A 26573-nucleotide genomic window follows, 5' to 3' on the forward strand; every position below is an offset into this window, starting at 1 on the left:
AAAAATAGTGGAAGACCAGATTTTCTGCATAGAGCTTATGTTCCCAAGCCTAGTGCTGGAGGCCTAATTTCTAGCTGCCACTCATTGAACAAATCTTTGCCATAAAATTAATTTACTGATAAACATAACTTCCCTTCTTTCAACTCACTGAAACAGCTAATATCTTGAACTTACCATCGGGTGATGTCTTTATATTTGTTACTTTCAATCTCAGTTTGTTACTATTAATTAAATAACAAATCAGAAAATTACTTCTAAAATTATGAAAAAGCAAAACCCCCAGAACACACCCTCATGTGGTTAGTAACTAGTACCAGCACTTGCAAAACATCAAAGGCTTCTCTAAACATAGACTTTCATCAGTGACGCTGCAAGCCTTCATCTAATCCTTCATGATTTCCCATGCAGGAACATCAAAAGAGAAAGAAGAGAATAGCACCGTACCAAAGCAACAGTGCTCTGTGTGAAAAATATGTGTTTAGCTACAATGCACATAAAATGTAAGTGGGAAATTAGTATTTACATGAGACATATTTTAATAAACATCATCATTAGCTCCCTATCTTTTCCTGTAAGGAACAAGGATTTGTGCAGTTCAAAATCATGTCCAAAGCTCAAGGGATTTCTGGAAGAAAATGAAAAAGAATTAGAAAGTATCTAATGTATAAGTCTTCAAAGCAAGAAGATCAATTTATGTTCATTTTTACTTACTGAAACACATTCTGCATATTTTATTGTTTCTGTCATCTTGTTATAATCCATCCAAAGAATTTTCAAAGAACATTAAGTCCTACAAATAAACAAACTGTGAATTATATGGAAGGTACAAAAATGCAACAATTACTATCAAAAGTCTTACTTGTAGGCTTTTGTTACATAAAGTAATTAGATTAGTCAATCATTTTCCATTACTCTGCCACTGGGCAACAGGAGCTTTGGAGGATACAATCTGAAAATCTTAAGTGTCAGGAGAGTTACATTTCTATCCTAATAAATGCAAAATTTCTGAATTGTTGTTGCTATTTTAAAGCAAACACTTTCCATTGAATAATTTCAATATTTTTGTCCTTTTGTTTTATATTCTCTGATATAAGTATCACACCTAATTTTGAAACCATTGCATGTTAATATTAACACATTAGTGTTGGCAAAAGAGGTACACAGTAAATATCAATTTGTAACTCTAGAAAACATGCATATGAACGTCATTCTTACCCCTAGTGGTGAGTATTCTCCTTTTCATATAATTCTTATCTTATGATTGTCTTCACAAGGGAATTTTTGTGGGAAGTTTCATATGACCTGAAGGTCTTATGTGCAACACTCAACAGAACTATTGAAGTGGCACTCATGGTTTGAAATTGTCATTAGAAATAACATAACTTCTGTTCCAGTACATACACCCGTTCAAACGTAACAGATAATGGGTTTGGGGAAGTTCCGTAGGTTTGACATGTATGTTGATATTTGATCCTGCCATGCCAGACATTGAAATACATGTGGAATATTATTTAAACAGTTTAATAAACAAAAATTTGGGAACCTAAAGATGCTCAGCAAATAAGAAAAAAACAAACACAGCCATAAAAATTAAAAGGTTTTCAGTTAACTTATCTTTCAGACAGTGGGTTTGGCTTTCCACTGCACTTATGTCTTTGTAGGATCACAGCTGATAGCAAAGGCCCCTTTGGTCCCAGGCTGCCTACCTCTATAGGTCTACCTCTTTGTTTTCCATACTTACAATAAGGAAACAAGCACCAATCATTACTGCCTTGATTCTCACATCAAGGTCTACAGGGACCTGGATCCCGAAGTTGGCAGTGTTGGTAAAGACATTGTTTACAAATCCGGACCAGTACTTGGAAATTTTGCCAATTGTTGACATTTCATTGAGAGCTTTTACCTGCACAAATGAAAAAACAGGAATGTACCTAAATGTAAATAAACCAAGTACACACTGATTATATCTCTACAGAATTAATGACTGTGCCCTGAGACACAGATTATGCTATAGTTGTCAGGTTCTTCCTTTATTCGTATCATTGAGGTTCTCTATTAGTGCCAGGATTTGCCTTTAGGAGTGGCACACACAAAAGCGTCTCAAGTTTGGAAACACAAGCATCTTTAGAGCTGATGTAAAAGTGAGGGAAAGCAATTGAGAAAGTTTATACCACTTTTGCTCTTCTTCCACAACAATTTTTTTTCCTGTCTTGTGTTTCTGATATGCTCCAAAGTCACAGCAGTACCATTGCTATGGACCACTGTCCTCTACAACTGACAGATATGTTCCCAATTATGTAGCATGTTTGTCTCAGTATACTGAAATTTTCAACAGTACCCACTGAAGTTTTCTTTGACTAAGGAGTTGATCAACAGGAAGTTTATTTATGATTCCTTAAGTAAGGCAAAGTGCTTTGTTCACAACATAAAACTTTGTCCAGGGTTTCTTCGAGCATTTCCCATTCTCCCTTTCATCCCTAAATATCCCATTGGCTTCTCAGAATTGTTTTTCTCCTTATGAATGTTGTCAAATGGATGTGGACATATTGACAGTAATCCTGCCTGTGGTTCTCAGTCAGGGAGTAATGAAGGCAGCAGATTCAATGCCACAGGCTTCAAGATACTATGTGTCAGGTAACAGTGAATGCATGTGGGATAAAACCCCATGCCTATCAAAATCAATGGCTGAGTGCTCATGGACTGCAGAGGACTAGGACTTCCCTTAGTGACATGTTTATTTCCTTAAAGAAGTTGTCAATTCTGTCCAGAAAACACCTGTAGGAATCTGAGTGTAAAAGTCAGGAACTCCAGTGCACGTTGTTGTAATTCTGTTCCATAATTGTAGCAATACGCATAATATTTTTAAGGGTAGAATAACAGGATTTTTGAGTGAGAAATTTATTCAGAGTAGTAAAACTTTAAAATTCTTAACGCTCATGAGAAACATACCTCAAAGTCAACATCTTCAAAACAGCCACAAGTTGCATATGGGCCAATTATTTTTAGTATATCTTCTTTACTTTCATTCTGTATAGTAAACTTTGGCAGAAAAGGGTCCCAGTTCTGTACAACATAACCAGCTACTGTACCTGGTGGGGACTGAACTTCTAACTAGCAAACAAAAGAAAAGAAAAAAATCTTATAAACTAATTTGATATTAGTATATTTGTCCATAACAGTATATCTTTTATATGATGACAAAATATTTCTTTATTGTATATTATTATACAATTTTACAAAACTGTGAAGTGGATATTACAAGGATGTCTAACGGTGTTTTTAAATATAGCAGATAATATGAAGCTCAAAAGCTGCACTAGAAGCTAACATCTTACATATAAGATCTGATAAAAGCCATACAGTGCAAATTTTTGTTAGTGTAATCAGTGAGCATCCTATAAATTTTTTATACAGTAGCTGTGCTACCAAAGACCTTTTTATTAAAATCCTAATGCAGTACTGAGAAAGTAGGTAGATGAGATAACCTATAAAATATTTTCATGAAACAAGAAAGATGTCTGAATAGAGGAGAGTCAAAAATAAGGAGAAAAGTTCTGATACTCTATAGGATCTGCATTTTTCACTCAAAGCACCTCATTGCTAAGTTCTGCAATTTCCCAGAGACATATGGCCTTGAAGAGACAGAGCCATGAAGTGAAGCATTGGCCTCCTCAGAGAGCTGCTTCCCAGTTGTACCCACACACACTAACAGCCTCCAGGGATTTTCTATCCTTCACGATCTGGGAGTACAGTTGGTGATTTCCATCTGTAGCACTAACAGACATTATTCTGTGTCAGGGCAAGCAGGGGTTTGGAGCATTACCTGACTGGAGAGATATCTGTATCATCAGACACAAAAGCTTTATTTGGGATGTCAGGAAAGTAAGGTCCCATGAAAGATAAGAGGCATGCTGGGAAAGTAACTCATAAAAGTGCCCCGTTTAACATTTAACGAGGTCACAGGGAGAGGCTGTGAATTCCTTCCTGCCATCCTTGCAGAGGTTGCACAGGGCTTCATTAATGCTGTGCACATACAGTGAGATGCTTGGACAAAAGGCAATTAGGATTCACTCACCTCTTGCAGGAAGCAGGGGAACAAGCAGCTGTTGCATCTCAATGGTCTGTTCACTGTAATCACTTCTCGGCCCGTGTTATCAGCAATCCTTATGGTGAAAGACCTTATAGGCGAACACAAGTTACGATCAAAGCAATCATTTTCTTCTACTGCAAAGTAAACTCTTTGTCCCAAATGGTTTTTTATCTCATATTTGCTGGAGGTCTCTGTGCCAATTATGGCTAATAAAGCAAAACAAGTAGAACACTACCTTAGTATAATGTTAGTATATGTATATATCAGAATATGTTCTAAAAATCTATGGAAGAGAGACTGTTCAAAAAATTGTTTTAAAATAATGACACAAAGAAAATACACAATTATAATGAAATAAAAATGACAGATCTATATTTTGAAGGAATGTTTAGTTCAAAGACTTTGATTTGCTGTACATTAAAGCACACACCACAAAACAGAATTCAGATCCTGAGTTTTGGTTTGGTCTTTTTCTTACTTTACCATCTGTGAAAAGTAGAAATATGAGGCTGTCCCACTTCAGTGACAAAACTTTTACCCAGCGAGGTATCCAAGAATCAGGGCAGAAATATTTTGAATTGGAAAAATACATCAAAAATGTTTTACTTTCAGAACTTAATACTTGTTCAGTACTTTGAAATTCTGAGGAACTATGTAAACAGAAGCTCTTATGCTTCATTTCGTATCTTCTGATCTTCCTTTCTTTATTTACTCTGTTTCTTGTAGCATGTTCATTATTGTTAATAATTTTTCCATGGATTGGAAAGATGATTAAGCTTCAATAACTTTGAGAAACAGGTGTCTGAGGGAGAGAATTTAGGACTGGCGTAGAGATTACTCACTGTAATCTTTCTCTTGACATTGGTTTGCTGCTGAACAGGCATAAAGAAAGTGAGCTTTCACCACGCTAATACTACATTACAGGCCTAACTCAAGGTCAGCAGGAGGCTTCACAATGATTTCAACGAGGTGGGGGCAAGACTTGGAAGCCTTTTGGAGACATCTGTGTACCAGAGCGACAAGGATTGCACCATACCTTCAAGAAGCTCCACTTGCTGATGAATAATTATCCGGTCCAGCTGTTTAAAAAAAATAAACAAGATGGTGGGTTTTGGAAAGGTTGGGGGCTGTCAGTGATCACATGTCTATTTTTATTGCTCGTCTCCCTGTTATTAGGATTTCTTTCCTTCCAGAGGTGAGCAAGCTGGGTGCCTGAGGGCTATCTCAAGTCACACTTTAGACATCCCTCTGAAATGATGACTGAAGAGAGTGACATTGGGTGCTGTAGTCATGTAACTCACCCACATATTGAAGAAAAATAATTGGGGGAGTGAGGAAGACAACAGCAATGGAAACATGTATGTGAGAAGCAGGACCCACTTCTCACTCCTGTGCTTCCCTTCTAGTCCCTAAAAGAAAGGAAGCCCCTTACACCAAAGCTGGGTTTGGTGATGGGCACCATGGCAGTGCAGGAGTGAATGAGTTCGGGCTCAAGCTCAAAACATACTGTAGCCACATCCCAAAGGGCGCCCCTGGAGCAGCCCAGCAAGGCAACTGGGTGATGCCAATGATGGCACACACAAGTTTTAACATTCTGATCTCAGGCAGCGGGAGTGCTGCACCCTAAATCTGGCAAATGGTCATGCCAGGATGCCAGAATGAGCAAAAGTAACAGCTCTCCAGAGAAACCCTTGGCTGGTTGAAACTATCTTCCCCTGTAAGATGGTTACAAATGCAGAAGAAAAACTGTTTGCCATGATACCCAGCTTTGTTGTGCTTATTGTTCCTCTGAAGTTATTCTTTATTAGAGAACAGTCATTAGTATTATGAAACAAGAGTGACTTAATTTCACTCTTCTTTTCAGTTTTATGTGACTTTTTATGCCTGGTTTATGTGATAGTTTAGGCTTTGCTGATCTCTTTTCCTTAAATTCCTGATGGGCAAACACTTGGCACAGGATTTTGCCATTACTCACTGCTGCAGACAGAAAGCACACAGCAACCTTCTGAGACCAGCACGTCATAGCTCTCAAGTGTCTGTATATTTTACAATCGATAAATCTTGCCTGATACGTATTCAAACTGTTGCAGCCATTTGTCAGTTCTAGTCGTCTCCTGCAGCTAGTTCAGGCTGCAAAGAAAATCTGGTAAAAGCGTAACTTCTTTATCCCTTTCGTTAATCTCTGAAATGCACATGCCAGCAACTGAAATAATAAAAAATATTTGGACTTAAAAATTTCCTCCCAAGAATCTTTGTTGTTTAGGTTTTCATGAGACTTGTGAACTCTTGGAGCTCATGGGAAGTGCTCTGCTGATGAAAAAAGAATAAAAATGTTAAAGATGGTAGGGCTATTTTAATATTTTAGTATTTATTTTAATACAGATTTCTTTGCCCCATGTAGACTTTCACAGGGAAATGAAAATTACTGAGACTGAACTGTTAAAAGCTTTGAGTGATTTTGGTATGTGTATTGGTTTATTGCGAACAATGTATAAACAATGTTGAGACAACATGTCAGTACCATTTGTTAGGCTTGTTTTGCCTTTCAGTGGTTTCTGCAAGGCAGAAAGCTATTTGGATGCGTCATTTATTGGGGCACTTGTGGATTAAGGAAATTCTGGACTTGCATTTGAAAACATCTAAAGTCCTTTGGTTTACAAGGGTGTGAGTTCTCTTGAGCTCAGATATGTTAAAATTCCTTATACACAGCTAATTCTCAGTGTTCAGTTTTATGGGTATTAATTTTACTTCTGATCAGTCTAAACAAATCTAAACCAAGAAGCTATTTACAAAACTGGTTAAGCCTGAATGGTGGCATAACATGCTGTTGGGCTACTTGAAAAATTCTCTAAGGTCACTCCTGCTATGGGAAAATGTTCCCCCAATTTTTGTGATGGACACTGGACAATTCCTCGAACTATGGCTACAATCTGGAAGATAATAATAAGGTTTGGGTAACATTTTTTGTAGGAAATTGTTTAAAGAGTGTCAGTTCTGTGATAGTTGTAGAAAGCATGGTATCCATTTGCCAGAGCAGAAGCAGTTCATTGCCCTTCTCTGGTGTACCTTGAATAACCCAGCAAATTGCTCCTCAGCCTGACGGACTCCAGGTCTATATTTGCAGAGTGAAATATTGCTGTCTGGCCTTAATGTATAGGACAGATACTTTCTTTTCCTCTCATCCAACATTATATGCTGTGTCTTTGAGTTGCTGTTTAGAATAAGACTGTAGGGATCTCTCTGAGATTCACTAAATTTGGATCCTTGTTTCAGAGTCAAACATATTATGGTCTTATGAACAAATATATTCAGCTTTCTCAAATCTATCCAGATATTTTCCCCACTCTTGCTGGAGGTGATCCTAGAACCTCATTTATATTTGTTATCCTGTATTTATTCACAAACACTTTCTATATAATCTTTCTTCTGGTAATATAATTCTATAAATTAAATATCTCTCTTTCCCACAGGTTGTGTACTCTTCTAGGTACTCTCCCTAGTACCTGCCATGGTTCCGCCTCCGGTAGAGTTTTTTTAGTCTAAAGATGAAACAATTGCAGTTTCATCTTGTTTTAAAGCAGGTTCTCTATTCCCCATGTCCTTCCAGTAGCATCTGCCTGTGCCTGTTTTGATTTGGACTCACCTTTCCCAGGTACACACACAGACAGAAGGATGCACAGTATTCCAATGGCATCAAAAATTCCCAGTTCTGCTAGAATCATCTTCATTCACTTGAGAATTTCATTATATGAAAATCTCTTAGTCCACCAGGATAAATCCCAAGGGATCACCCTGGCAGCTGTGAATCCCACATTCATTCTGCAGGCATTTACATTCCTCTCCCTCCTGATTAGATCTCCTTTCTGCTCCAACCTATCATGTATGAGCTTGTTTCATTAGTCATACAACCAGTATGACTTCAGCATAGCACACCAAAATGTTCTGCAACGCACAGAGACTCTAGCTGTGGGTATATGCCAATAATCAGCATTGCACATATGCTTTCCACTTTTCAGACTGCAGAGAAAATCGAGAATAATTAGCAAGGGCTGCAGCATGGTCACATGGTTATTGGGCTGAGAACAAGCATGAATGAGGTCTTGAGTTCTAGTTATAGTTCTGATAGCAACCTGCTCTTTCATCTTTCATTATGGCAGATGGAAAATTTCCATAAAATGGAGTAATAGCATTTGTTTGCCCACATTGTATGTGTAAATCTAAGGTATAATTCATGTTCGTACAGAAGATTGAATATGTCTGCCAAGTATTTACTATCACAATCACTTTTAGACTAAAAAACATAGCTCCTACAGTCTGTGAGCAACTGCTCGTGTAATTGACAACACATATCATTTTGTGCATGGGCACCATGAAATGAAAATCATAACTCCACACAAAAGATTGTTTCTGAAGGGTCTCCCAGTTTCATTAGCTATCTAGGTAACTTAGCTCCAAATATGAAATACATTCAATTTCTGCTTCTGTACCAAACTGCCAGAAGTGTATATCTAAAATACAGTCCTCGAGTGAAATAAACATTTCCCAGCACCAGCAAAATACAAACACAGCAGAAGCCTGTGTATCAGAATCACAAGATGACTACACTGGTGGCCTGATTGTGTCCCTGCCCATACCAGCCAGGGTGAATGACATGTTACTCAGCATATGTAAGTGACAGAATCCAGCCAGAAGTGAAATGCAAACTGAAGTCTGTGACAAAGTGACATCAGGGAATGACCTTCCCAGTAAAAAAATGCAGGAGCAGATGACACTTCTGGAGTAGAGCTGCAGACCGTCACTGGTCTGAGCTCCAGGAGCTGAGAGGTTTCACAGAGCGAGATAGACAGCCACACATTCAGCAGTAGGATGGAGAAGAATTTAGCATTTTCTTTCTCTCCCCTAGCTGTGACCTACCTGTCAGCTTCCATTTCCAGGCATTTCCCTCTCTCAGGCACTAGTGCTTTGCTGCTTCACAACCTAACACAGAGTGGGTGCAAATTTGTAGCCACTCGGGCTTACACTCACAAGTTGTCTCCTTGAGAGCTTGCCTCCCCAGGACCTTACCTCTAACCTGGAGAACACTGTACTTGGCAGAAATAATTTGCTCATAAGATATGCGTGTTCCTCAAAGCGTGGGTTATAAGGAGGTGAGAATTCCTTCACACACTGCTTGTTTTAGTCTTTTTGAGGCCAGCCCAAGTTTGATAGCCATTTCCTTGAGGGTGAGCTCTTTAGGAGCTGGAAGGAAACTGGGGGGACAATAAGAAGGATAACACTATGACCTGGAAAAAGTCCTAGAGGGAAGAAAACCATGGTTTTGGTGCAAGCAGAGGTGCATACACAACAAATGGTTTTCTGTTAAAATGATTGGCAGCAAAAAAGGACGGGCCTGTCATTCCTACGCTCCTTATTTCAGAGTAATATCAAACAAAAAAGCCTCTCCATCTCCACCTGCCCCTCCCCCATGAAAACCCAAATAACCCCACCCATCCCCCAAGGTATCAAAGTCTATGAGGAAAAAAACCAATTCTAGCATTTGGAAAGATTCAGGACCTGCTTCAGGTACTCCAGACCAGGGGGCAAGTTATGAGTATGTGATGTTTTCTTCCAGAGACTTGCTGGTTCAACGGGCTTATTCTGTTCAGGAAGGTCAGAAGAACCAGGGAGGTAATCCTTAAAAATTGGGTTGGTTTGTCCCTGAGATTCTGCAGGAAAAGAAGGAAAAAAATCAGAAATGAACAGGGCCAAACAGCAGATAACTGCTTGGATCAAAACTGGAACAATAATGTCACATTCTGCCTGTGACTGTATCAGCATTTTAGTTCAGATCAGGAATGAGGACCTGAAACAAATATGCTGGTAGTCCCACACTTTGAGCACTCTGATTCGCTTTATAAAGCACTCTTAGAGTATGCAAAGTGGAATCACTATAGATGAAGCTAAACCAGGAGATGTGGTCTTGGAGTGCACCTAATCTGCTCTGACAGCTTGTGAGTACTCAGTCTGCGTGACAAGGCTGGAGCTGGTCTGGACTCACACAGAGTGTGGCCACAAGATCCTCAGCAGAGGTTGCTCAGCTGTGCTCCCCATGAGCTGCCCTGCATGTTAAAAGTACACTGAGCTGCTGAGGGCTTGTTTCTAGCAAGATGCTTTCTAGCATCTTGAGGTAATGCATATTTTCTCTTAATTAGAGATAACCTTTACAGGGATCTCAGATTCCCCAAGCTGGATCTTACAACCAAGGTATCAAAGTCTACGCGGCTTCTTACAGTATATTATTCATTATTATCTTAATGAAAAGATCAGATATCATTAAGCTGTGTTTTTTGGTTTGCTATTACTAACATGCCTTTTAGGACACAGTGGTGGTTACCTTGGCTAGTGCTGTGAAGGTAACGAGTATCTATGGTCACAGGCACCTGTATGCCCACACCCCTTCATAGGCACAGACACCGTCTCCCACAGCAGTGATCACCTTAGCCATTTGATTCTCAACAAACTCCTACTGGTTTACCACAAGCATCTTTCCACAGCTTTCAGTAACACTGGCTCTGCCTGAACAAGAAAGAGCAAGCTGAAGTTCTCCGCATATAAATGGCAAATCCTTGTATTTAGCTGAGCCCCTGTGCTTCAGCAGTAAAGCAGTCCCCAAACTGATCATTTTTATCTCATGTGTGACAATACTTAGGCATGATGGGGTTTGAGGTCCAGAAGGAATTTTGGCTCTAAGTCTGAAGCTCTTTTTTGCTGTTGTGGGTTTAAATGAGATCCTTTAACATTATTTGAACTCGCTGTGGCTGATTCATCGTTTAATCATATTTTGATCTTAATTTGTCTTTGCAGCCACTGCTTTCTTTCGAAGTCTGAGACCACAGGAAGAAGAAGTAACCCCTTTGAATTTGTAGCTGGCTTTTAAAAATGTATAACTGGGTAATAAATATTTTATATGCTCTTCTGCATCATTTTACCTCACAGGGTTCTGTTGCTGCCGTAACTCTTGTTGTTACATGAAATGCCATGAAGTAGCTGAGTGTTAGTGTTATTCTCAAATAATAAAGAGGAAAAAAGACAACAAATTGCAGTTCTACCTGTCAAATTTTAAGCTACACAAAAATCAAACAGTAAATACATGAAATATTCATGACAATCCAAGATACTCTGACACTTTGTCTATTTTTGTGGATGTTTCCCATTTCATTTATGGTATAAGAAAACTTAAAAATTACTATATGATACAGTGATCATTCTGTACAAACATAATTTGTAGTTACTTGTTCCTAAAAGAAGTATATTAACAAGTTTCTTCATTATGAAAACTGTATTACACAACATTACTATTTTGCTGCTTGTGTTAACTACTATGCGTTAAAAATACACAAAACCTATCTCTTTTATATGGCTAAAGATAAGCAACATCTTTAAAAAATTATCACAAGAGTACAACAATGCTGTAAAACCTGGTTGCTGCTGTATACCTTTTAGTGCTGTAAATGCAGAATGTCTTATTTTGGGGGCAACAAAGAAAGGTAAACATTTGGCAAACATGAATAGACATTGCTGAAACTCCCTGGGCCAACATCTGCCTCTGTATATCACAACAGCCTGACTTCTGTGGAGTTGCATGCATGTTAGGGAAAAACAGATTTGTGTCCTTCTGCTTAGTTTAAGTATTTGAGAACATAGAGAAAATTAATTCAGAAGCCTGGTTGGATCAGCATGCTGCAATGTTTGCCTATAGCCCTGAGTACCCAACTGGCTGTTGCTAAAAGACAATACGTGACAAAGACGAACGCAGACAGGAGTAATCTGATTAAATTCAGTCATTCTTCAGGTATTTATTTTCCCTACATGGTTATCAGGACCAGTTTTGAAAGTGAAAAGCATTGTTGATTTGGTATTTTTGAAGTGGAATAGGAAAGAAGTGTGCAAAAATAGTAATACCTTTGGCTCTATACCTGCCCTTCCCACACGTTCTGTACCGACAGGTTTAAGCACATATAAACACTGAATTTTCTGATTGAATGCAGATGTTAATATTTTATAACATATTTTATTCAAATAACATCCTAGTATAGATTTTAATCTCCTTAGGAGCCTCTTGAATGCTGAAAAATGAAAGGAAGCCAAAACAACTGTGCTTTGGCTGATGTGGTTTTAGCCTGAAACTCTCATTTCATCAGACTGCTGATTGCTGGAAACGTACAAGACTCTAGTTTTCTGTAAACATGATCTAAAAATACAGACTATAGATACACTTACCTTGAGAGGCCATGAAGCTTCCTGAGTTACTTCTTCAAAGGAAGCCAGGTTAAAAGAAAAGGCTTTTCTTGTTGCAGTAAAGAAAAAAAGAGCACAGCATGCGCAAAACTTCAGAAGGTGTCTGTCTACTTCATATCAGCTTACAAAGAACTGGAGGAAATGTATTGCTTTTCTCATGTTCCAGAACACTGCATTTTATGTCGATGGACAACAGGGGGAGATGATGCTAACAAACAAGAAAAACATTATTCATTTCAAGTCGTTTGCACCAATGGAAAGAGGAAAAAGTGTTTTGTGAATACAAAGAGGCAAAACTTCAATGTACCCACTGGCTAACTGAACACATTAGACCTAAAATTCTGCTTTATAACTTATGTATATATTCTGAGACTACACAAATTCTATCTTTATAATTCAATATTTATGTTTCCGTTTCTTCAGGGTATCCAGTAAAGACAGAGGAGCTAATTACCTGCATTTCCCTACTGCTGGCTGCCAGTCAACATTTCCCATGCACAGAGCAGGAAAAACTACCTTGGATTTCTCACTGTATTCCATCCGCATAGCATCAGCCTCCCCTACAAGGTATGTCATGCCTACACCCAGACCCACAAGACGATCCTGTGCCACCCTGCCACACCCCCCCCCCCACATTCCGCCCTTGCACCATGCAGGGCTCTGCTCATCTGTGTGAGGTGTTTAAACGGGATTTGGAGAATTAAAACAGACTGGCTATGCTTTGCTCCAGACAAGCACCGTCCATACCAAAACATAACACATGTAATCACCCACATTGCACTGGGAGGAAAGGAGAAGGAGGAGGGAGGGTAACCTTGACTTATCAGCTCATATTTCTGCCTCAAGTGCCCAAGTCGCCATGGAGATCATCACACACATGCAATCTGCAGGCAGACATGATGCATGGCTGAAAAAAATGGCAGAGCTTATACACAGAGCCCAGAGGAGCAGAGTGATGTGCTGGGGACCATTTTCTCTTCTCTCTGCCACCTTAAGTCCTACTGGTTTGAAACTTCTGTTAGGAGCATACCCGAGCAGATTTAATTCCAGAGTTTACAGTTCAGGAAGATGCTGATGAGGATTTTTGGAAGGAAGAATCCAGAAAACCCCTTCCAAAAAAATCCCCACAGTTATGTGGAATCTGATTTTTATGGGCTATATTAACAAATGCAAGGGCCTCAGGTCTGCCTATAGAACATGCGAGACTTCCTGGGAGTTTGCTATCACCTGGCTGCAGTGGCAGTACAGCCTGACCCAGCAGCCAGTCCCTGTTGCACTCACCCATGGAAACACTAGGTGAAGGAAGAGGGCAGCCCATAGACAAAAGCTTTGGATGCTGAAAAATAGGTACTAAACAAATCCTTCTGGACTGGAAAGAAGTTTGACATCATTGGAAATAAAGATTAAGAATGACGAAAATTTTTAGCTTCCTTTCTCCCTGTCAAAGACACTCTTCTTTGGAGCAGAGAATCTAACTTGGAGAGCAGAAACAAAGCCCAGAGAGGGAAAGTTCTGAATAAATACAATAAAGCTAACTTTGAAAATGACAGATGAAAACTCAGATGAGATGGTACTAATCTACCTTTAAAAATGAATAAAGACTTACTTCACCTCCCAGAAAACCAAACCAAAAAAAGATTCCCAATATTTGTCAATCGTAAAGCAAGTGTAGTACATTAAGAAAGGTGCCTAAAATCAACAAAACACACTAAAAAAAATATACGCTGTAAGAAGACATTTCAAACACTGAAAAAGCATTTTTGAGAAGTCCAAACAGCTCACTTGCTAACCTGGAGGAACACACGGACACTGACATAGCCTGTCTCTGCTGTACTCAGTACCTGTAACACAGGCCAGTCGCAGTCATTCCCACAGCATTTGAGGGCTCTGGGAGAGCCTGGCTGTGCTGGGAGCTGCTGGCATCGTGGTGCAGGCTCCCAGGCAAGAGCTGCTGTAGTGGCATAGGTAGGTTCACCTGTCTGCAGGAGCCAGCTTTCACTATCCTGCTGCTCATGAAATAAACATTTCCCTGAAGCAGTTCTGTCCCAAAGAACTAATTTTCTGGCATTATTTACAAATTTGCAGTAATTAGGAAATAGAAAGATAAGAAACTTGGCTTGAAGTGCATTTTATGTTTTTCCATTTTTTTCCACAAATTTCCATATCTTTTACAATGTTCCCCCTTACCCTATTCTTACTGTTTTATTCTGAAGAAATAGTTTTAGTAGATTGTATCAATAGATTTCTGTGGGATTTCTAAACTACAGTCTTTCATTGGCATAGGTCCTTAGAAGGGAAACTATATATTTGACAATTTCTTTAATCTGAATTTTTGGTGCTTTTTTTGGTTTTGGGTTTGTTGGGTTTTTTTTTAATAAATACTTACATATTGTCAAAATCTACTCCAGCTGTGATTAAAAGCAGCCTCACTAGGGACTTCAGGAACAGAAAAACTTAATCATATTTATCCAGGCACAAATTCAGTCATACTTTGGTCTTATTTAGGAATGCACAGGAAAAACTACTCAAGAAATCAGGAGAAACATTTAAAGAAATGTGTACAGCTATTTCTAGCCAAGTCTTAGGGACTTCAGAAGCAGAGCAGCAGCACCCTCTTTGGGATTCTGCCAAGACACCGAGCTCACTGCCTGTGCCCCTTGCAGAAGGCTCCAGGGGATCACTGCCTACATCTACTCTATCATTAGGAGTCTGAGCACTAAAATAGAGTATACTTCCTCCCTCTGTATAAATGTGCCAGACAACTGTAACATATTCACAGGTAAAAAAAGAAAAAAAAAAAAAAAAAAAAGAGGAAAAATAAAAGAAACTGAGTGTGCACATATATTCCCTCTACCCATAAAATATACTTGTTCCATCCCATGCTGCAAAGATTTTGAAAGTTGATGGGCAAATCCTCAGAAGGCACAAGATGGCATGGATCCATTAAAATCAATAAGACTATTCAGATCAAGGCACACAGTGTTTGGCTGGAGGAGTTTACACATCTGGAACCTTCCTTTATTCCTTAAAGAAAAGTTACATTGCATCTTTTCTATAACTACCACTTTTCCAAAGTAAGGTGATACACAAATACCACTTGCAGTTAATGGTTATTACACAAACTACTGCAGCCTGTAGGAAACCTATGCATGGACTAAGACCTCATTGTCCCAGACAGCACAGAGCCAAAACAGATTTTCCTCCAGAAAGCATATAGTAGTGTTCAACCAGGTGGATCAATAGAGAAAGTTACCATATGGCTCAGCATAGGTGCTGCTTTTCTGGAGCCTAATCACTTCTGTTTTCCAGACACAGTCAGAGTATGGCAATAGTTTCACAAAAAGTACCTTCACTAGTGGTCAAAGACACCAAGAGAAAAACAGGAGACAGCAAGAAAATTCAAAGTATTAGGGAAAGTTATTTGGTTTCTTGTCCTGCTCCCTGCTGCTCAGAAAACTGCCCTATAAATCTGATGCAAGATATTTGCCCTTGTACTCAGAGGGGAAAAGGTGTCACTGCCCTATCGCCACTGCATCACTATCGGCTCCCGCAGGTAAGCAGGAACTGCCTCTCCCCTTATCCCCACAGTCTAGACAAGTTCAGGCGAGAGAGCTCAGCTCCTCTGCACCTGCCGTTGCTGAGGTCCAAGCAGCCACGGGTGCACTGTGCCATCCAGCAGGCAGGAGAGCCTGCAGGCATCGTGAAATGCACCCGAAACCTCATCAAGCAATGCCTGACCTTCCCTGCTGCTAAGAGGGGTGATCGATAATGCCAGTTTCCATTTTAAATTTCCTTGTAAGATCGAGTGTCACCAGCATTAAAATGTGTTGTTGTTGTCTTTTTTTTTTTTTTTTTACAGGAAATTATATAGCCTTCTTCCCTTTCCTAGACTTGCCTTTAGTAGAGGGAGAAATGCTGAGCATGAACATAAATATGACTGTGACCTTGTGCAATATGAAACTCTAAGTTACATATTTTTACCCAGTATTGTTTCCTGCACTGGGAAGGAAAAAAAAAATCAATTTCATAAATCAGCTACCATTTAATATGGATCTCACCTTGAACTTTGGTTTGTGAGGCGTCTTGCTTCAGCTTGTGTCTACAGTAACTCCTCCCCTCCGACGATGTCTGCAATCACGCTGAAATACCGCAGGCAGCACCCCGGCACCGGCAGCGCTGCCCGGCTGCCTCGGCGGCCGGTTCCCCTGCTGGCAGCACAGGCACCGCGCACGGCGCTGCGGAACCGGCTTCTCTCATTTGCCTGGCGGTGGTAGGTTTGCCATAGCTGTTCCGATTGATTAATAGAAAAATACAACCTTTAAAATAACAACTGTTCAGCAATCTGCTCTTTGTTTTACTTTTAACCGGACTAGGAGAAATGGGATCAAAATAGCAATCTCAAAATGATTGTGTAAGAAACGATCAAGAAAAAAAGCTTTCAAGCACTTGTATGGTACATGGGTACTTTTAACGCTGCCCCCAGCAAGTATTGTTATGGGTCAGAGCCTAAATATAGATGTCAGAAAAATAGAACTGGAAATTCATAAACCAGCTTCCATACCCAATTGGGGCACAGAAAATAGAGAAGGGGGGGGGGGGGGGGGGGGAGGCAGTTGTTCGTTTACATTTTAAGGGGGGAGGAGGTATTTGGGTTTTGGTTTTGTCAGGTCTTCTGGGGGCATGGGCTTTTATTGTTTTGGGGTTTTGTTTGTTTGGTGGGGTTTTTTTGTGGTTGTGGTAGTGGCGGTTTTGTTGTTCTTTTAGATCACCTGTAGAATCTTGTTCTCATGAAAATACAGCACACCGAAGGGCTGTGGGCACTGCTGGTGAGCACTGCCTCATGCACATTCTGGTTTTCTAGCAGTTCTGAAACAACTGCATGAAATTATTAGTCCGAAATACTGAATTTAGCCCCAGACCCAAATATTTCAATTTGAATCATATTAAACAGGTTTTAGGATAAAAGCAGAAGAAGTGTAACCACGAAAATGTTGATTTATGTAAGCAGACCAATGTGATTCAAGCAAAAATAAGGCCAGAAAGGAGCAGCACACAAGACCTGAATGTATCTTGCACCAAATCACGCACCAAACCTTCTCTTTGGTCATGAAGAAGTTTGAAAGTGGTCTCTCACCTCTGAGTGGATTTTCCCTAGTTAATAAGCGCTCTGAGGGATTTTTTTTTTTAATCTATGCTGAAGCTATTTTGCTACAGGTAAATATCCTTTAATATTCATTAGGTTTGAGTTTCAGAGAGAATAACTTTATAGTTCTGTGGCAAAAGCACTCTGAAGGGACATATAAAGTTCACTGCTTTAACTGTGTATTGGAAGTAAAAACCTTTTCTGCTTGCTTTAGTAAACACTACTGCTTGAATTTTACGCAATTTTATTTTTATTTTGGCTTGAAACCATTTGCCAAGTTCAACTGAAATTCACAAACCGTCTCAACTTCTTTTTGCTTATTAAACACAGACTCAACAGTAAGAGAACTGCATCTTGCCCTTCCTTACAGGTAACCAAATCCCTCTGAACACTTTCAGGCTGAAAGCAAACAGTAGTCATTCTTCCCAGGAATTCATAAGCTTTTACAAGACAAACCACACTGCAACTTCTCAACAGCCTCTAACAATTAGATCTACTGCTTGTCTCTAATTAACTTTTACCCATTTAATGCAGTGATAAAATGAGATAAAGTACTCAAACAATATACATGGGTATATTAATAAGATTATTTCTGTCTTCTAGTACATTGAATGACAGAGGTTTTGGATACAAAGGCAATTAACACTCTTGGTGATGATGCAGAACTTCTTTGCTGGCCTTGAAAATTCATTAAGTAAAATTAGAACAATCGTGCTTTGCTGTAAATGAAAAACTAGTACTTCTCTCATACTTACCTTTCCCTTTCTCTACACTGTGAAACATAAATTGGAAGAATGTGTACTGGAAAGTCAGAGTATCAGAAAACACCGAATATATTTCAGATGCTTTTTCTTCTGTAAAAATGACTTAAACTGAAATCAACATTTACATCAACTGTCACATCAACAGTCTCATCTCTTGTCAAGGCACCAGGTAAGATCTGGACAGCCCTAGATGCGTCCACATTAGCCAACACCACTGTGCAACAGCAGCAGACCTGTAGAGAAAAAAGACAGGCACCGAGGACTCACCCACGCTTGGTGGTTCTGGTTTTTACTTCAGCTCTTGTGTAGCTCTTCGGTTGAGCACCGTTGGTGGCTCTTGGTATGCTCCTGGAGCACATCTTCCAATTTCGTCACACCCAACAGAAACCAGTCTACACCTCCAGGACTACCCCAAACCTATGCTCAAGCACAGCAAGTGAGGAAGACCAGGAGATTCCTTTAAAAAACTCCATACGAACTATATCACTAGCATGGTCACATACTTAGCTAACCACGGTATTTGCTGTCAAATGACAGCAAATGACAGCCTTCCATAGTTGAAAGACATTTCATTAAGGTGCAATAAATTTTTGGCAGTCATTATGATGTCTGCCTGATGGTTGAGTTTTGCTAGTTCCACCTCTGGAAAATATAAGGCAACATTACAAACTTACTCCAGAAGGCTACTGAAGTCACTGCTAAATTTAATGTCTAGTAACACAGATCCAGCGACCCAGAGATGAACAGTTTTGTGCTCTTTTAGACCACAGTAGGTGAATGGTGCTGACACTCCCATGAGGGCTACAGCTATTTCAAGATTATCAGCTGATCTCCTCCACATCTTCGGAAAGTCACCATTCAATATTCTAATTGTAAATTCAAACTAAATAAAACATTTTTCACTTTTTGAGAGAAGAAAAAGAGAAATGGATAAGACATCCACAAGGCTTAATGACATAATGGTAACTCTATTAGGACACCAAAATTAATTTCAGTTTCCCTGAGGTATCTTATTTTAATTAACAAATCCATGAACCTGCTCTATTAATTAGCATACTGAAAGAATAATAAGTTTCAGAGGAGCTTAATTCTAATAAAGCTTTTCATCCCCTAAAAAAATAATAAAAGGAATTAAGGATCTCAATCCAATTTGTTCTCTACGTTTAGTAGTAATGTTTGGAAGTTCTAGCCAATAGAGTATCAGTAATTTCTTTTAATTTGAAAATGTTTTGATTTTGCACTTACTGCATTTCAGATGTTCTACCTATCAAAAGGATGGCAGTAGCCCACTAAGAAAAGTAATTCTTGCAGGATACCAGGTAATGTTATATTTCATATTATTTTCTACTATTAAAACTGATAACCAATAGGGATAACACATGGATTTTTTTTTTAGTCCTTATCCACTGCTGATTTTCTGATAAACCCACAAAACAACAGTTACCCATTAGCATCCCAACAGCGTCAAATAAAATTCTAGGAATGTATCTGGGACAGCAAGCTGCACAGCAGGTGTTTTGTGCCTCAGTCTACCAGGACTGTTCAGTGGTCGCTGAGTGGCTGCTACACTACTGGTCAAATCACATATTTTTATGGACATGCTGATTCATTAGCCTGCCCACAGCAGATCTGGAAAACTGATTCTTTTTTCCCAAGTTTATTTGATGTTCTTTTCTCCTTGTATCACAGTTCATCTACTGGTGAAAAATTAGAGAAACTTTTCTATTTGTTTTTGATTCACAAAAGCAACAAATTTGTACTTTAGATTCCTGCAAAACACTTTGCATATTCACTGTTATATGAAGTAAAAGGAGAGAAGAAAATATTAGCAAACTGTCAAAGTCTAAGGTTAGCAAAAAAAGCTAAGGAGAAAACTTAGCTTTTTACATTTTTTTTAGGAGAAAATACATTGATGCTCATAATTTCAGAACTACTTGTACTGTAAAGACAGCCTGCTTCTTTGACCTAGCACCATCTGTAAAACAAATGAGAGCAAAAGAGGACACTAGGAAGTTGTGCATACATAGCTTTTCTAATTAGTATATCTTGACAGCATTTTGCTTCTATATTTCAAACCACCAGGTTGAATATTTTCAATGCTTTAGGGAAGAACAAAAGTTAAAATAGTTATTATATAAGAGAAAAAGTAGCATTAATAAGATACGTAGAAAGACTTGAGCAATTTAAAAATGCGGGTTATAATGGAAAATGCATGCGAGCTTCACTAATACTTCTGCCAGTTCTGTTGCTGCACACTCCCTCTCTCTTCCAGCAGCCTTGGAGAGGGGAATGACAGGAACTGCTCTCTGCCCATAACAAGATGCTCTGATTTTTAGTTGGTCGTCCTGTCTCCTCATCTCAGCTCCCTTGGGTCTGACCTGGACTGTTCTATATGCCATGAGATCCCTAAGTGACAATCTGGTGCTACGTTGCCTCTGATATATGCAAGAAAATGACAGATACCCTCTCTAAAAACACTAAGAGCATATTCATTATCATAAATAACTTTTTGCAAGAATATCTAAAGACCTTAGCTATGTTTGCTTTATTTTTATTTTCAACTCCTTTCCATCTCCATATGGTCCGCTGAGGAAGCCTAATCAGCAGGTCCGTCTCATATTTGTCTTTTTTCCTCTGACACCTAATAGCAATCATTCTTTGTGTTTATTTTCAACTCTGTAGCCACATTAAAGGAGGAAGATGTTTCTCAGCAAAATGATTAACACTTTAAGATTTTATAATTTGTCTTTTCTAAAGGCTTTGCAACTTGTTTGGTAGTTTATTCAGAAGAAACACAATAGTTAATATAAACAATTTTTTTCTCAAGAAAACAGGACAGTTCTTTCTGAGATTCATTGCTGTAATAATTTATCTTCTTGAAACATTAATTGTGGAAGACAGACCATGGAGGCAGTGGACATCTTTCTTGCTTTATGTTTTTGAATGAGGGTTCCAACATCTCAGGATTGAGGTTTTTGCTGTAGTAGGGATTGGCACAGATGGAACCATTCATTTTCTAAAACAATATAGTATTTCCTTAACAGGAGTCAAAAATTAATGCTTAATTATCCTGTGCTTGCCAGCTCTCATACTTATTGCGCATCAGGTAAAAGTGCAGAACTCCAGATTCCAGATTTGTTCAGAAGGATGGGAAGTTAAAAGAAGATTCCCTCCCCCTTCATTTTAATTTGGTAATTATACTAATTTACACTAATACTTACAGTTTAAATACAGTAGACAGGCAGAGTAAGAGTTAGTATAGCAAAACCAGAGAATGCAATGAATTAATGGCAGCAAGAAATGAGAATAATCAAATATTGGATGAAATTCTGCTCTCATTTAATCCAACTTAATAGTTTATTCTGCTGACTTGTATGTGAATGTGGCCTCTTCTACATATTTTTTTTATACAAAGAACTACACATTTTATAGACTCCAACATTTGGTTAATGGTTACTAAATCTGGCATTTACAGAGACATTAGGAAAGATGGTATTTATTTGCAATTTTATTTCCCTCATAGTGAAACATGGTATCCATACAGCTGTACAATGAAGATGATTAGAATTGCTAGAAATGAAGGCCTCCTGGGAAAAAAAAAATATCAATAACATAGTTTAACTACATGAACCATAATTGCATTATTAGCTCTGCTGTGCACTACCACAGGAAAGCTAATGATGTGATTCTGAAGAAGCTTTATAGATTATGGAAAACTATATAACCTCTTGCGCTCCCATTGACAACACAGCTCGTTTGAGATCTCTGCCATTACGGGAAAGAAAACTGCCTCATTTTTCACAAACAATATGTCTTTTCATGGATTTTAAATATTAACTGTATATATGCCTGTGGACCAGTAGCTGGAATAACAAACAACTATTAGTTTAATCTTAGCTGTGGCAAATTTAGCAGTGAATTGTTTCTTCAGTCCCAGTCCAACAAATAAACGGCTGTTACAGAAGGAGCGAGGAAGAAGCAGCACTCCCCACTCCAGACACAGGCTGGCTGTATCTGAAAGGCAGCAAGAGGATTATTATCATAAACTGTCAGTTAAATGAAATGCCTGTTTTTTTCAGAGTTCTAAGTCTACTTACTGCTAAATCAATCTGCCTACAGTTTACTAGCTGGATTCCAGCTTAAAAGCAGAAGACCAAAATAATTTCCAATACATTCTGATGACATGCAATAGTTACTCCCAGCGAGTCACAGCCACTTTGTTCCTGCATTTTCCCCTCCGACCCTGTCCCCAGGTTTCAAAGATGTAAATATATGAAAACCACTATATTTTCAGTAACGTGAAACAGAAGAAATGCATAATCAAGATTATTAAATCTTGAAACACAAAACAATCCAAGACGCAATCCTAAAACATTAGGCCTGGGAGACATTTCATCTCCTCCATCACATTACATATAGCCAACTTGCTTGACTAGCCAACTTGCACACATTTTCTCTTTGGCTCTTTGGTGACCTGCGACAGCCAATATATGTTTTTCCTTACTTCATGTGTGCACTCATAGGCACCTGTGGGTCTGTCCTGATTGTTGCCCGTTCACCACCATACAAGGATCATTGATTTCTGTTTTCACTGGGAAGGTTTAAAAGTGAATTTGTGGGCAAGAAAACTGACCCCAGGGTGTTTCCCCATCCACAGCTGGGCATAATTAATTTAATCCATTTTAGTTGTTGGATCACTTCACCACACTGCACTGGAGCAACCCTGAGTATTGCCTTTGTGGTTCCTACGCAGGTTCAGAGCAGGGCAGCCCAGCTTGTCAGTGCTTTCAGATCACAGCACTTGGTAAAGCGGGCAGGTCTTCTCCCTCTGCTGGGTACAGTAGTGCTTCTGCTCTCATTGGCACCATGAGACCATAAAGGAACTGAGAGTACAAGGAGAAAGACTTGCCTTTAAACTGGATGGGAAGCAGGATAAAAAACTGAATAGGAAAAGAGTGCTAATTTACCAGCAAGACATCCTATCATTATTTACACATTATCTTCTGTATTACTTACTGCTGAGGCAACTTACCACTCTGCAAACCTATTAATATGTTATGCCCACTTCTGCTTGAAAGAGTTAGCTTACTAAAGGAAGTGCTAACTTGCTAAATGAGATCCTATAACAAGCAAATTCCTAAATAGACATATGATTATGATATACACAAGATATGGTGGTTAAATGTCTTGTTTGCAGAGGTTATTGGAACAGTTTTGTATGCATGTCTGGTGATTTTTAACATGCATGTTTCCAGGTTTATGGTTTCTACTGTCAAATTCTGCTGAGTTTATTCATGTGTGGTGAAATGTTGCCATCAAGTGGCCATTTGCTCAACTACAGAGCACCCTCCTCTCTGGGGCAGGCTGCTTGCCTTAGGTGATGACTTTCTACACTAAGCTGTCTGGTATGTAAACGTATCAACTCAGCTGCTACAATTTATGCAATTACATTACTCAAAACCACTTTTGATCCCAATTGCTTTGAATCTCCAAAAAGAAGGAGGAAATTTAGAGCATCTAAATTAGCAGCATCTGACCTCTTTATTAAGAAAATCCAGCCAGATATTTTTCTCTGTAGCTGTGGAGCATAACGTGTAATTGTACTAAGAGGAAGTATGTAGGGAAGCATTCCTCTTAATGCTATTGTACATACTCTCTTACAAACCATAGGGGGCATTATGTTACCATGGTTTGTTCTTCTAATTTATCAATTTGGAATGATACTCGGCTGTTGTCATATTCATCAAGCTCTCAAAAGCCCTGTATTTACACCAACTCAAGAAATAAATGCAGGAACCTAAGTTCTACATATTCTGCAGTTTCAAAAGTCCTTTTCAGGACAACCAAAGCATGGGATATGCATGCTTTCTTATTACCTGCAACTTAATTTAGATCCATTTACACACTCTGAAATGCGCAGGTTAATCTGTAAAGTGCCAAAAATCTGTTGTTGAGTGAATGTACAAACAAAGCAAGGGACTAACCTTTGGGAAGAGTTGAGAAAGGCAATATAACTTTAGAGTCCTGGGTTCTGCACAGCATGACAGTATTCCCTCACTGTTGGCTTGAAAAGAAATGCAATCTCAGGGTGTGATGGGAGAGGGTAGGGTGGCTCTGGTCCACCTGTGCCTTCACACAGCACATCAGGCACATGCAGCAGAACGTGTAATCCACAATGTCGAGCCAAATTACTTTGGCTTTGTCACCAAGTCTCAGCTGGTCCTCCAGTCCCCTGCGATGTTGTGCGTAAATGCCCACCACAGAGACAGCAAAAGCCCTGGGTACTGACAGTGGGGTTGCACCCTGGGTGCCACCACTGAGGAGCCTTTGGGCAGAGTCACACACTTGTTTCTACAGCTGCAGTGATTTAAAACATCACTATCCCTGTTCACCTCTTGTATGGCTGCGTAACTGCCAACATGAGCACAGGTCTGTAAAATGGTGGTTTCCATCAACCTTTCTGAGTCTGCACTCCAGTTTACTAGTACAGCTCACACAGCTGGGTGCCGGGTGGCTGCGGAGGGAGGGTTAACATGCTAATCGTTACAGCTGCTTCCGAAGTGCAATTTAATAATCTTTGCATGCTTTCTGCAGAAAGAAGGTTTGAGGATCTTGTAAACAGCAGAATTAAAGTCAATTTCAAATTGGCTCACGATTTTTGTTTACGGGAATTATCTTTAAGGCAGCAAGAAGGAAGCCTTTCAAATATAAAATGCACTGTGACTTTGACCTAATTTAGGTTAAAAAGCAGGTACTAATTAGCAACCTTGGTGTTGTATTTAAACTTTTTTAAACTTTAGTCTAACAGGAAAAGGTTAATTGAAGAACAGATCCTCATCTTACGTAACTGACTTTTCTTAGGTTAAGAAATACAGGAAAAATTTAAATGAGCAGATTTTGTAGATTCATTTAACAATAAATATTTAGATCACTTCAGAATGAATGCACCTCTTGAGGATGAGATTTAATATCTGGTATGGCACCAAGAGATCTCCACAGTTTCTTGTTCAAATAAAGACTTGTGGAAACAAAATACAGGAGAAATGGCAAAATCCAAAGTACTAGTCTGTAAAATGGCAACTGACGCTTGGGTTCTGTGAGGGAAAAAAAGAAAAAATAAATATCAGCCATTTGTATTAAGAATCTTCAGGAAAATTCAAGCTTTTAGTATTCATAAATGAACTGCTAATTATAGACTGGCATCCTGAGGAGAGGAAAAGGAGAATATAATGAGAAAGGTAGAAACATTTTGTAGTAAAATATGCTTTTCTGAACAACTTCAAGGAACAAACTAAGCATTTGCTACTAAGGTGGTTCCCCCAACTGAGAACCATACTCTATTTTTAACTTTGAAAAAGATGGCTTTGCTTTATACCATTCAGTTTCTCTACCGTTCCTTTCAGCACAAAGATCCTTCAAATGCAGAAAGGATGCACTGATACTTTTTGGTCTCTCTCTCACTTCAGCCACCAAATATTTGCAAGAAGTTTCTGTTGAAGATAATAAAGCCAGATGCATCTTTCTTACATCTGACACTACCTGATATCTCTAATAAAGGTAATCTGTGACTGCTCACTGACAGTAATCCCCGTGCGTTTTGCTCACAATACAAAAAACTAATACAGTACTGAAAAAGCAGCAGAAGACAACCTCTGATACAGGAAGAGTGCCAGATCCAGTAGCATCAGGAAAGTGTTGGGTTTATTGCACAGACACATAAGCAATTACAAGGAGAGAGTTTAGTGCTCTTGACATCTACAAAAACATTAGCAAGAGAAAGAAAGGGAGATGGAGCCATCTAATTGTATAATATTAGAATAATACTTGCATAATTATAGAGCTACAGTGACAGCTGCTTACAATGTCCACTATCACACGCTGCAGGTGGTAATTTATCCATAGACTTCCCATTCATCTGAATGGAAAATGGCAGGGGGCGGCCTCTTGGCATCCCATGTAATGGCAGACACTTTAAGCAACTACCATGCGCTAGGTCCCTGTTTTAATTTTGGGGAAAGGATACGGACTAGCCTATTGCTAAATGTCAATTTTAGGGCTGTATTCTTCATTGTCAGAGATGTCACAAGACAAATAGGAGATGAGCAGGGAACTCAAGTAAAGTGCCTAGGACTGTTTGTTAGAGACCCGATTTCTAGAAATTTCCCTTAAGATGTATTGTCTGTTGAGTGCATTTTACAGAAGACAGTAAAGGAGACCTGTGTCATTCAAAATTCAGGACTCTAAAATACCAGCAAGTGTGAAGACAACTGTGGTAGTTTGAAATAATAACACACATCAA

The 26573-nt window shown here is 39.0% G+C and overlaps 1 protein-coding gene across 1 annotated transcript; it reads right to left on the reverse strand.

Moving 5' to 3' along the window:
- Nucleotides 1-751: 751 nt before the first annotated feature.
- LOC104349734 (phospholipid scramblase family member 5) lies at nt 752-12362 on the reverse strand. The gene is made up of 7 exons (XM_009955362.1): nt 12350-12362; nt 9644-9795; nt 5127-5169; nt 4076-4296; nt 2950-3111; nt 1742-1903; nt 752-790 (listed from the first exon to the last, which is right to left on the reverse strand). Exons 1-7 carry the CDS (start codon nt 12360-12362, stop codon nt 752-754), a joined length of 792 nt encoding a protein of 263 aa, XP_009953664.1.
- Nucleotides 12363-26573: the final 14211 nt, after the last annotated feature.

This window comes from Leptosomus discolor, chromosome 7 (assembly GCF_034619465.1).
Source record: "Leptosomus discolor isolate bLepDis1 chromosome 7, bLepDis1.hap2, whole genome shotgun sequence".
NCBI lineage: Eukaryota > Metazoa > Chordata > Aves > Leptosomiformes > Leptosomidae > Leptosomus > Leptosomus discolor.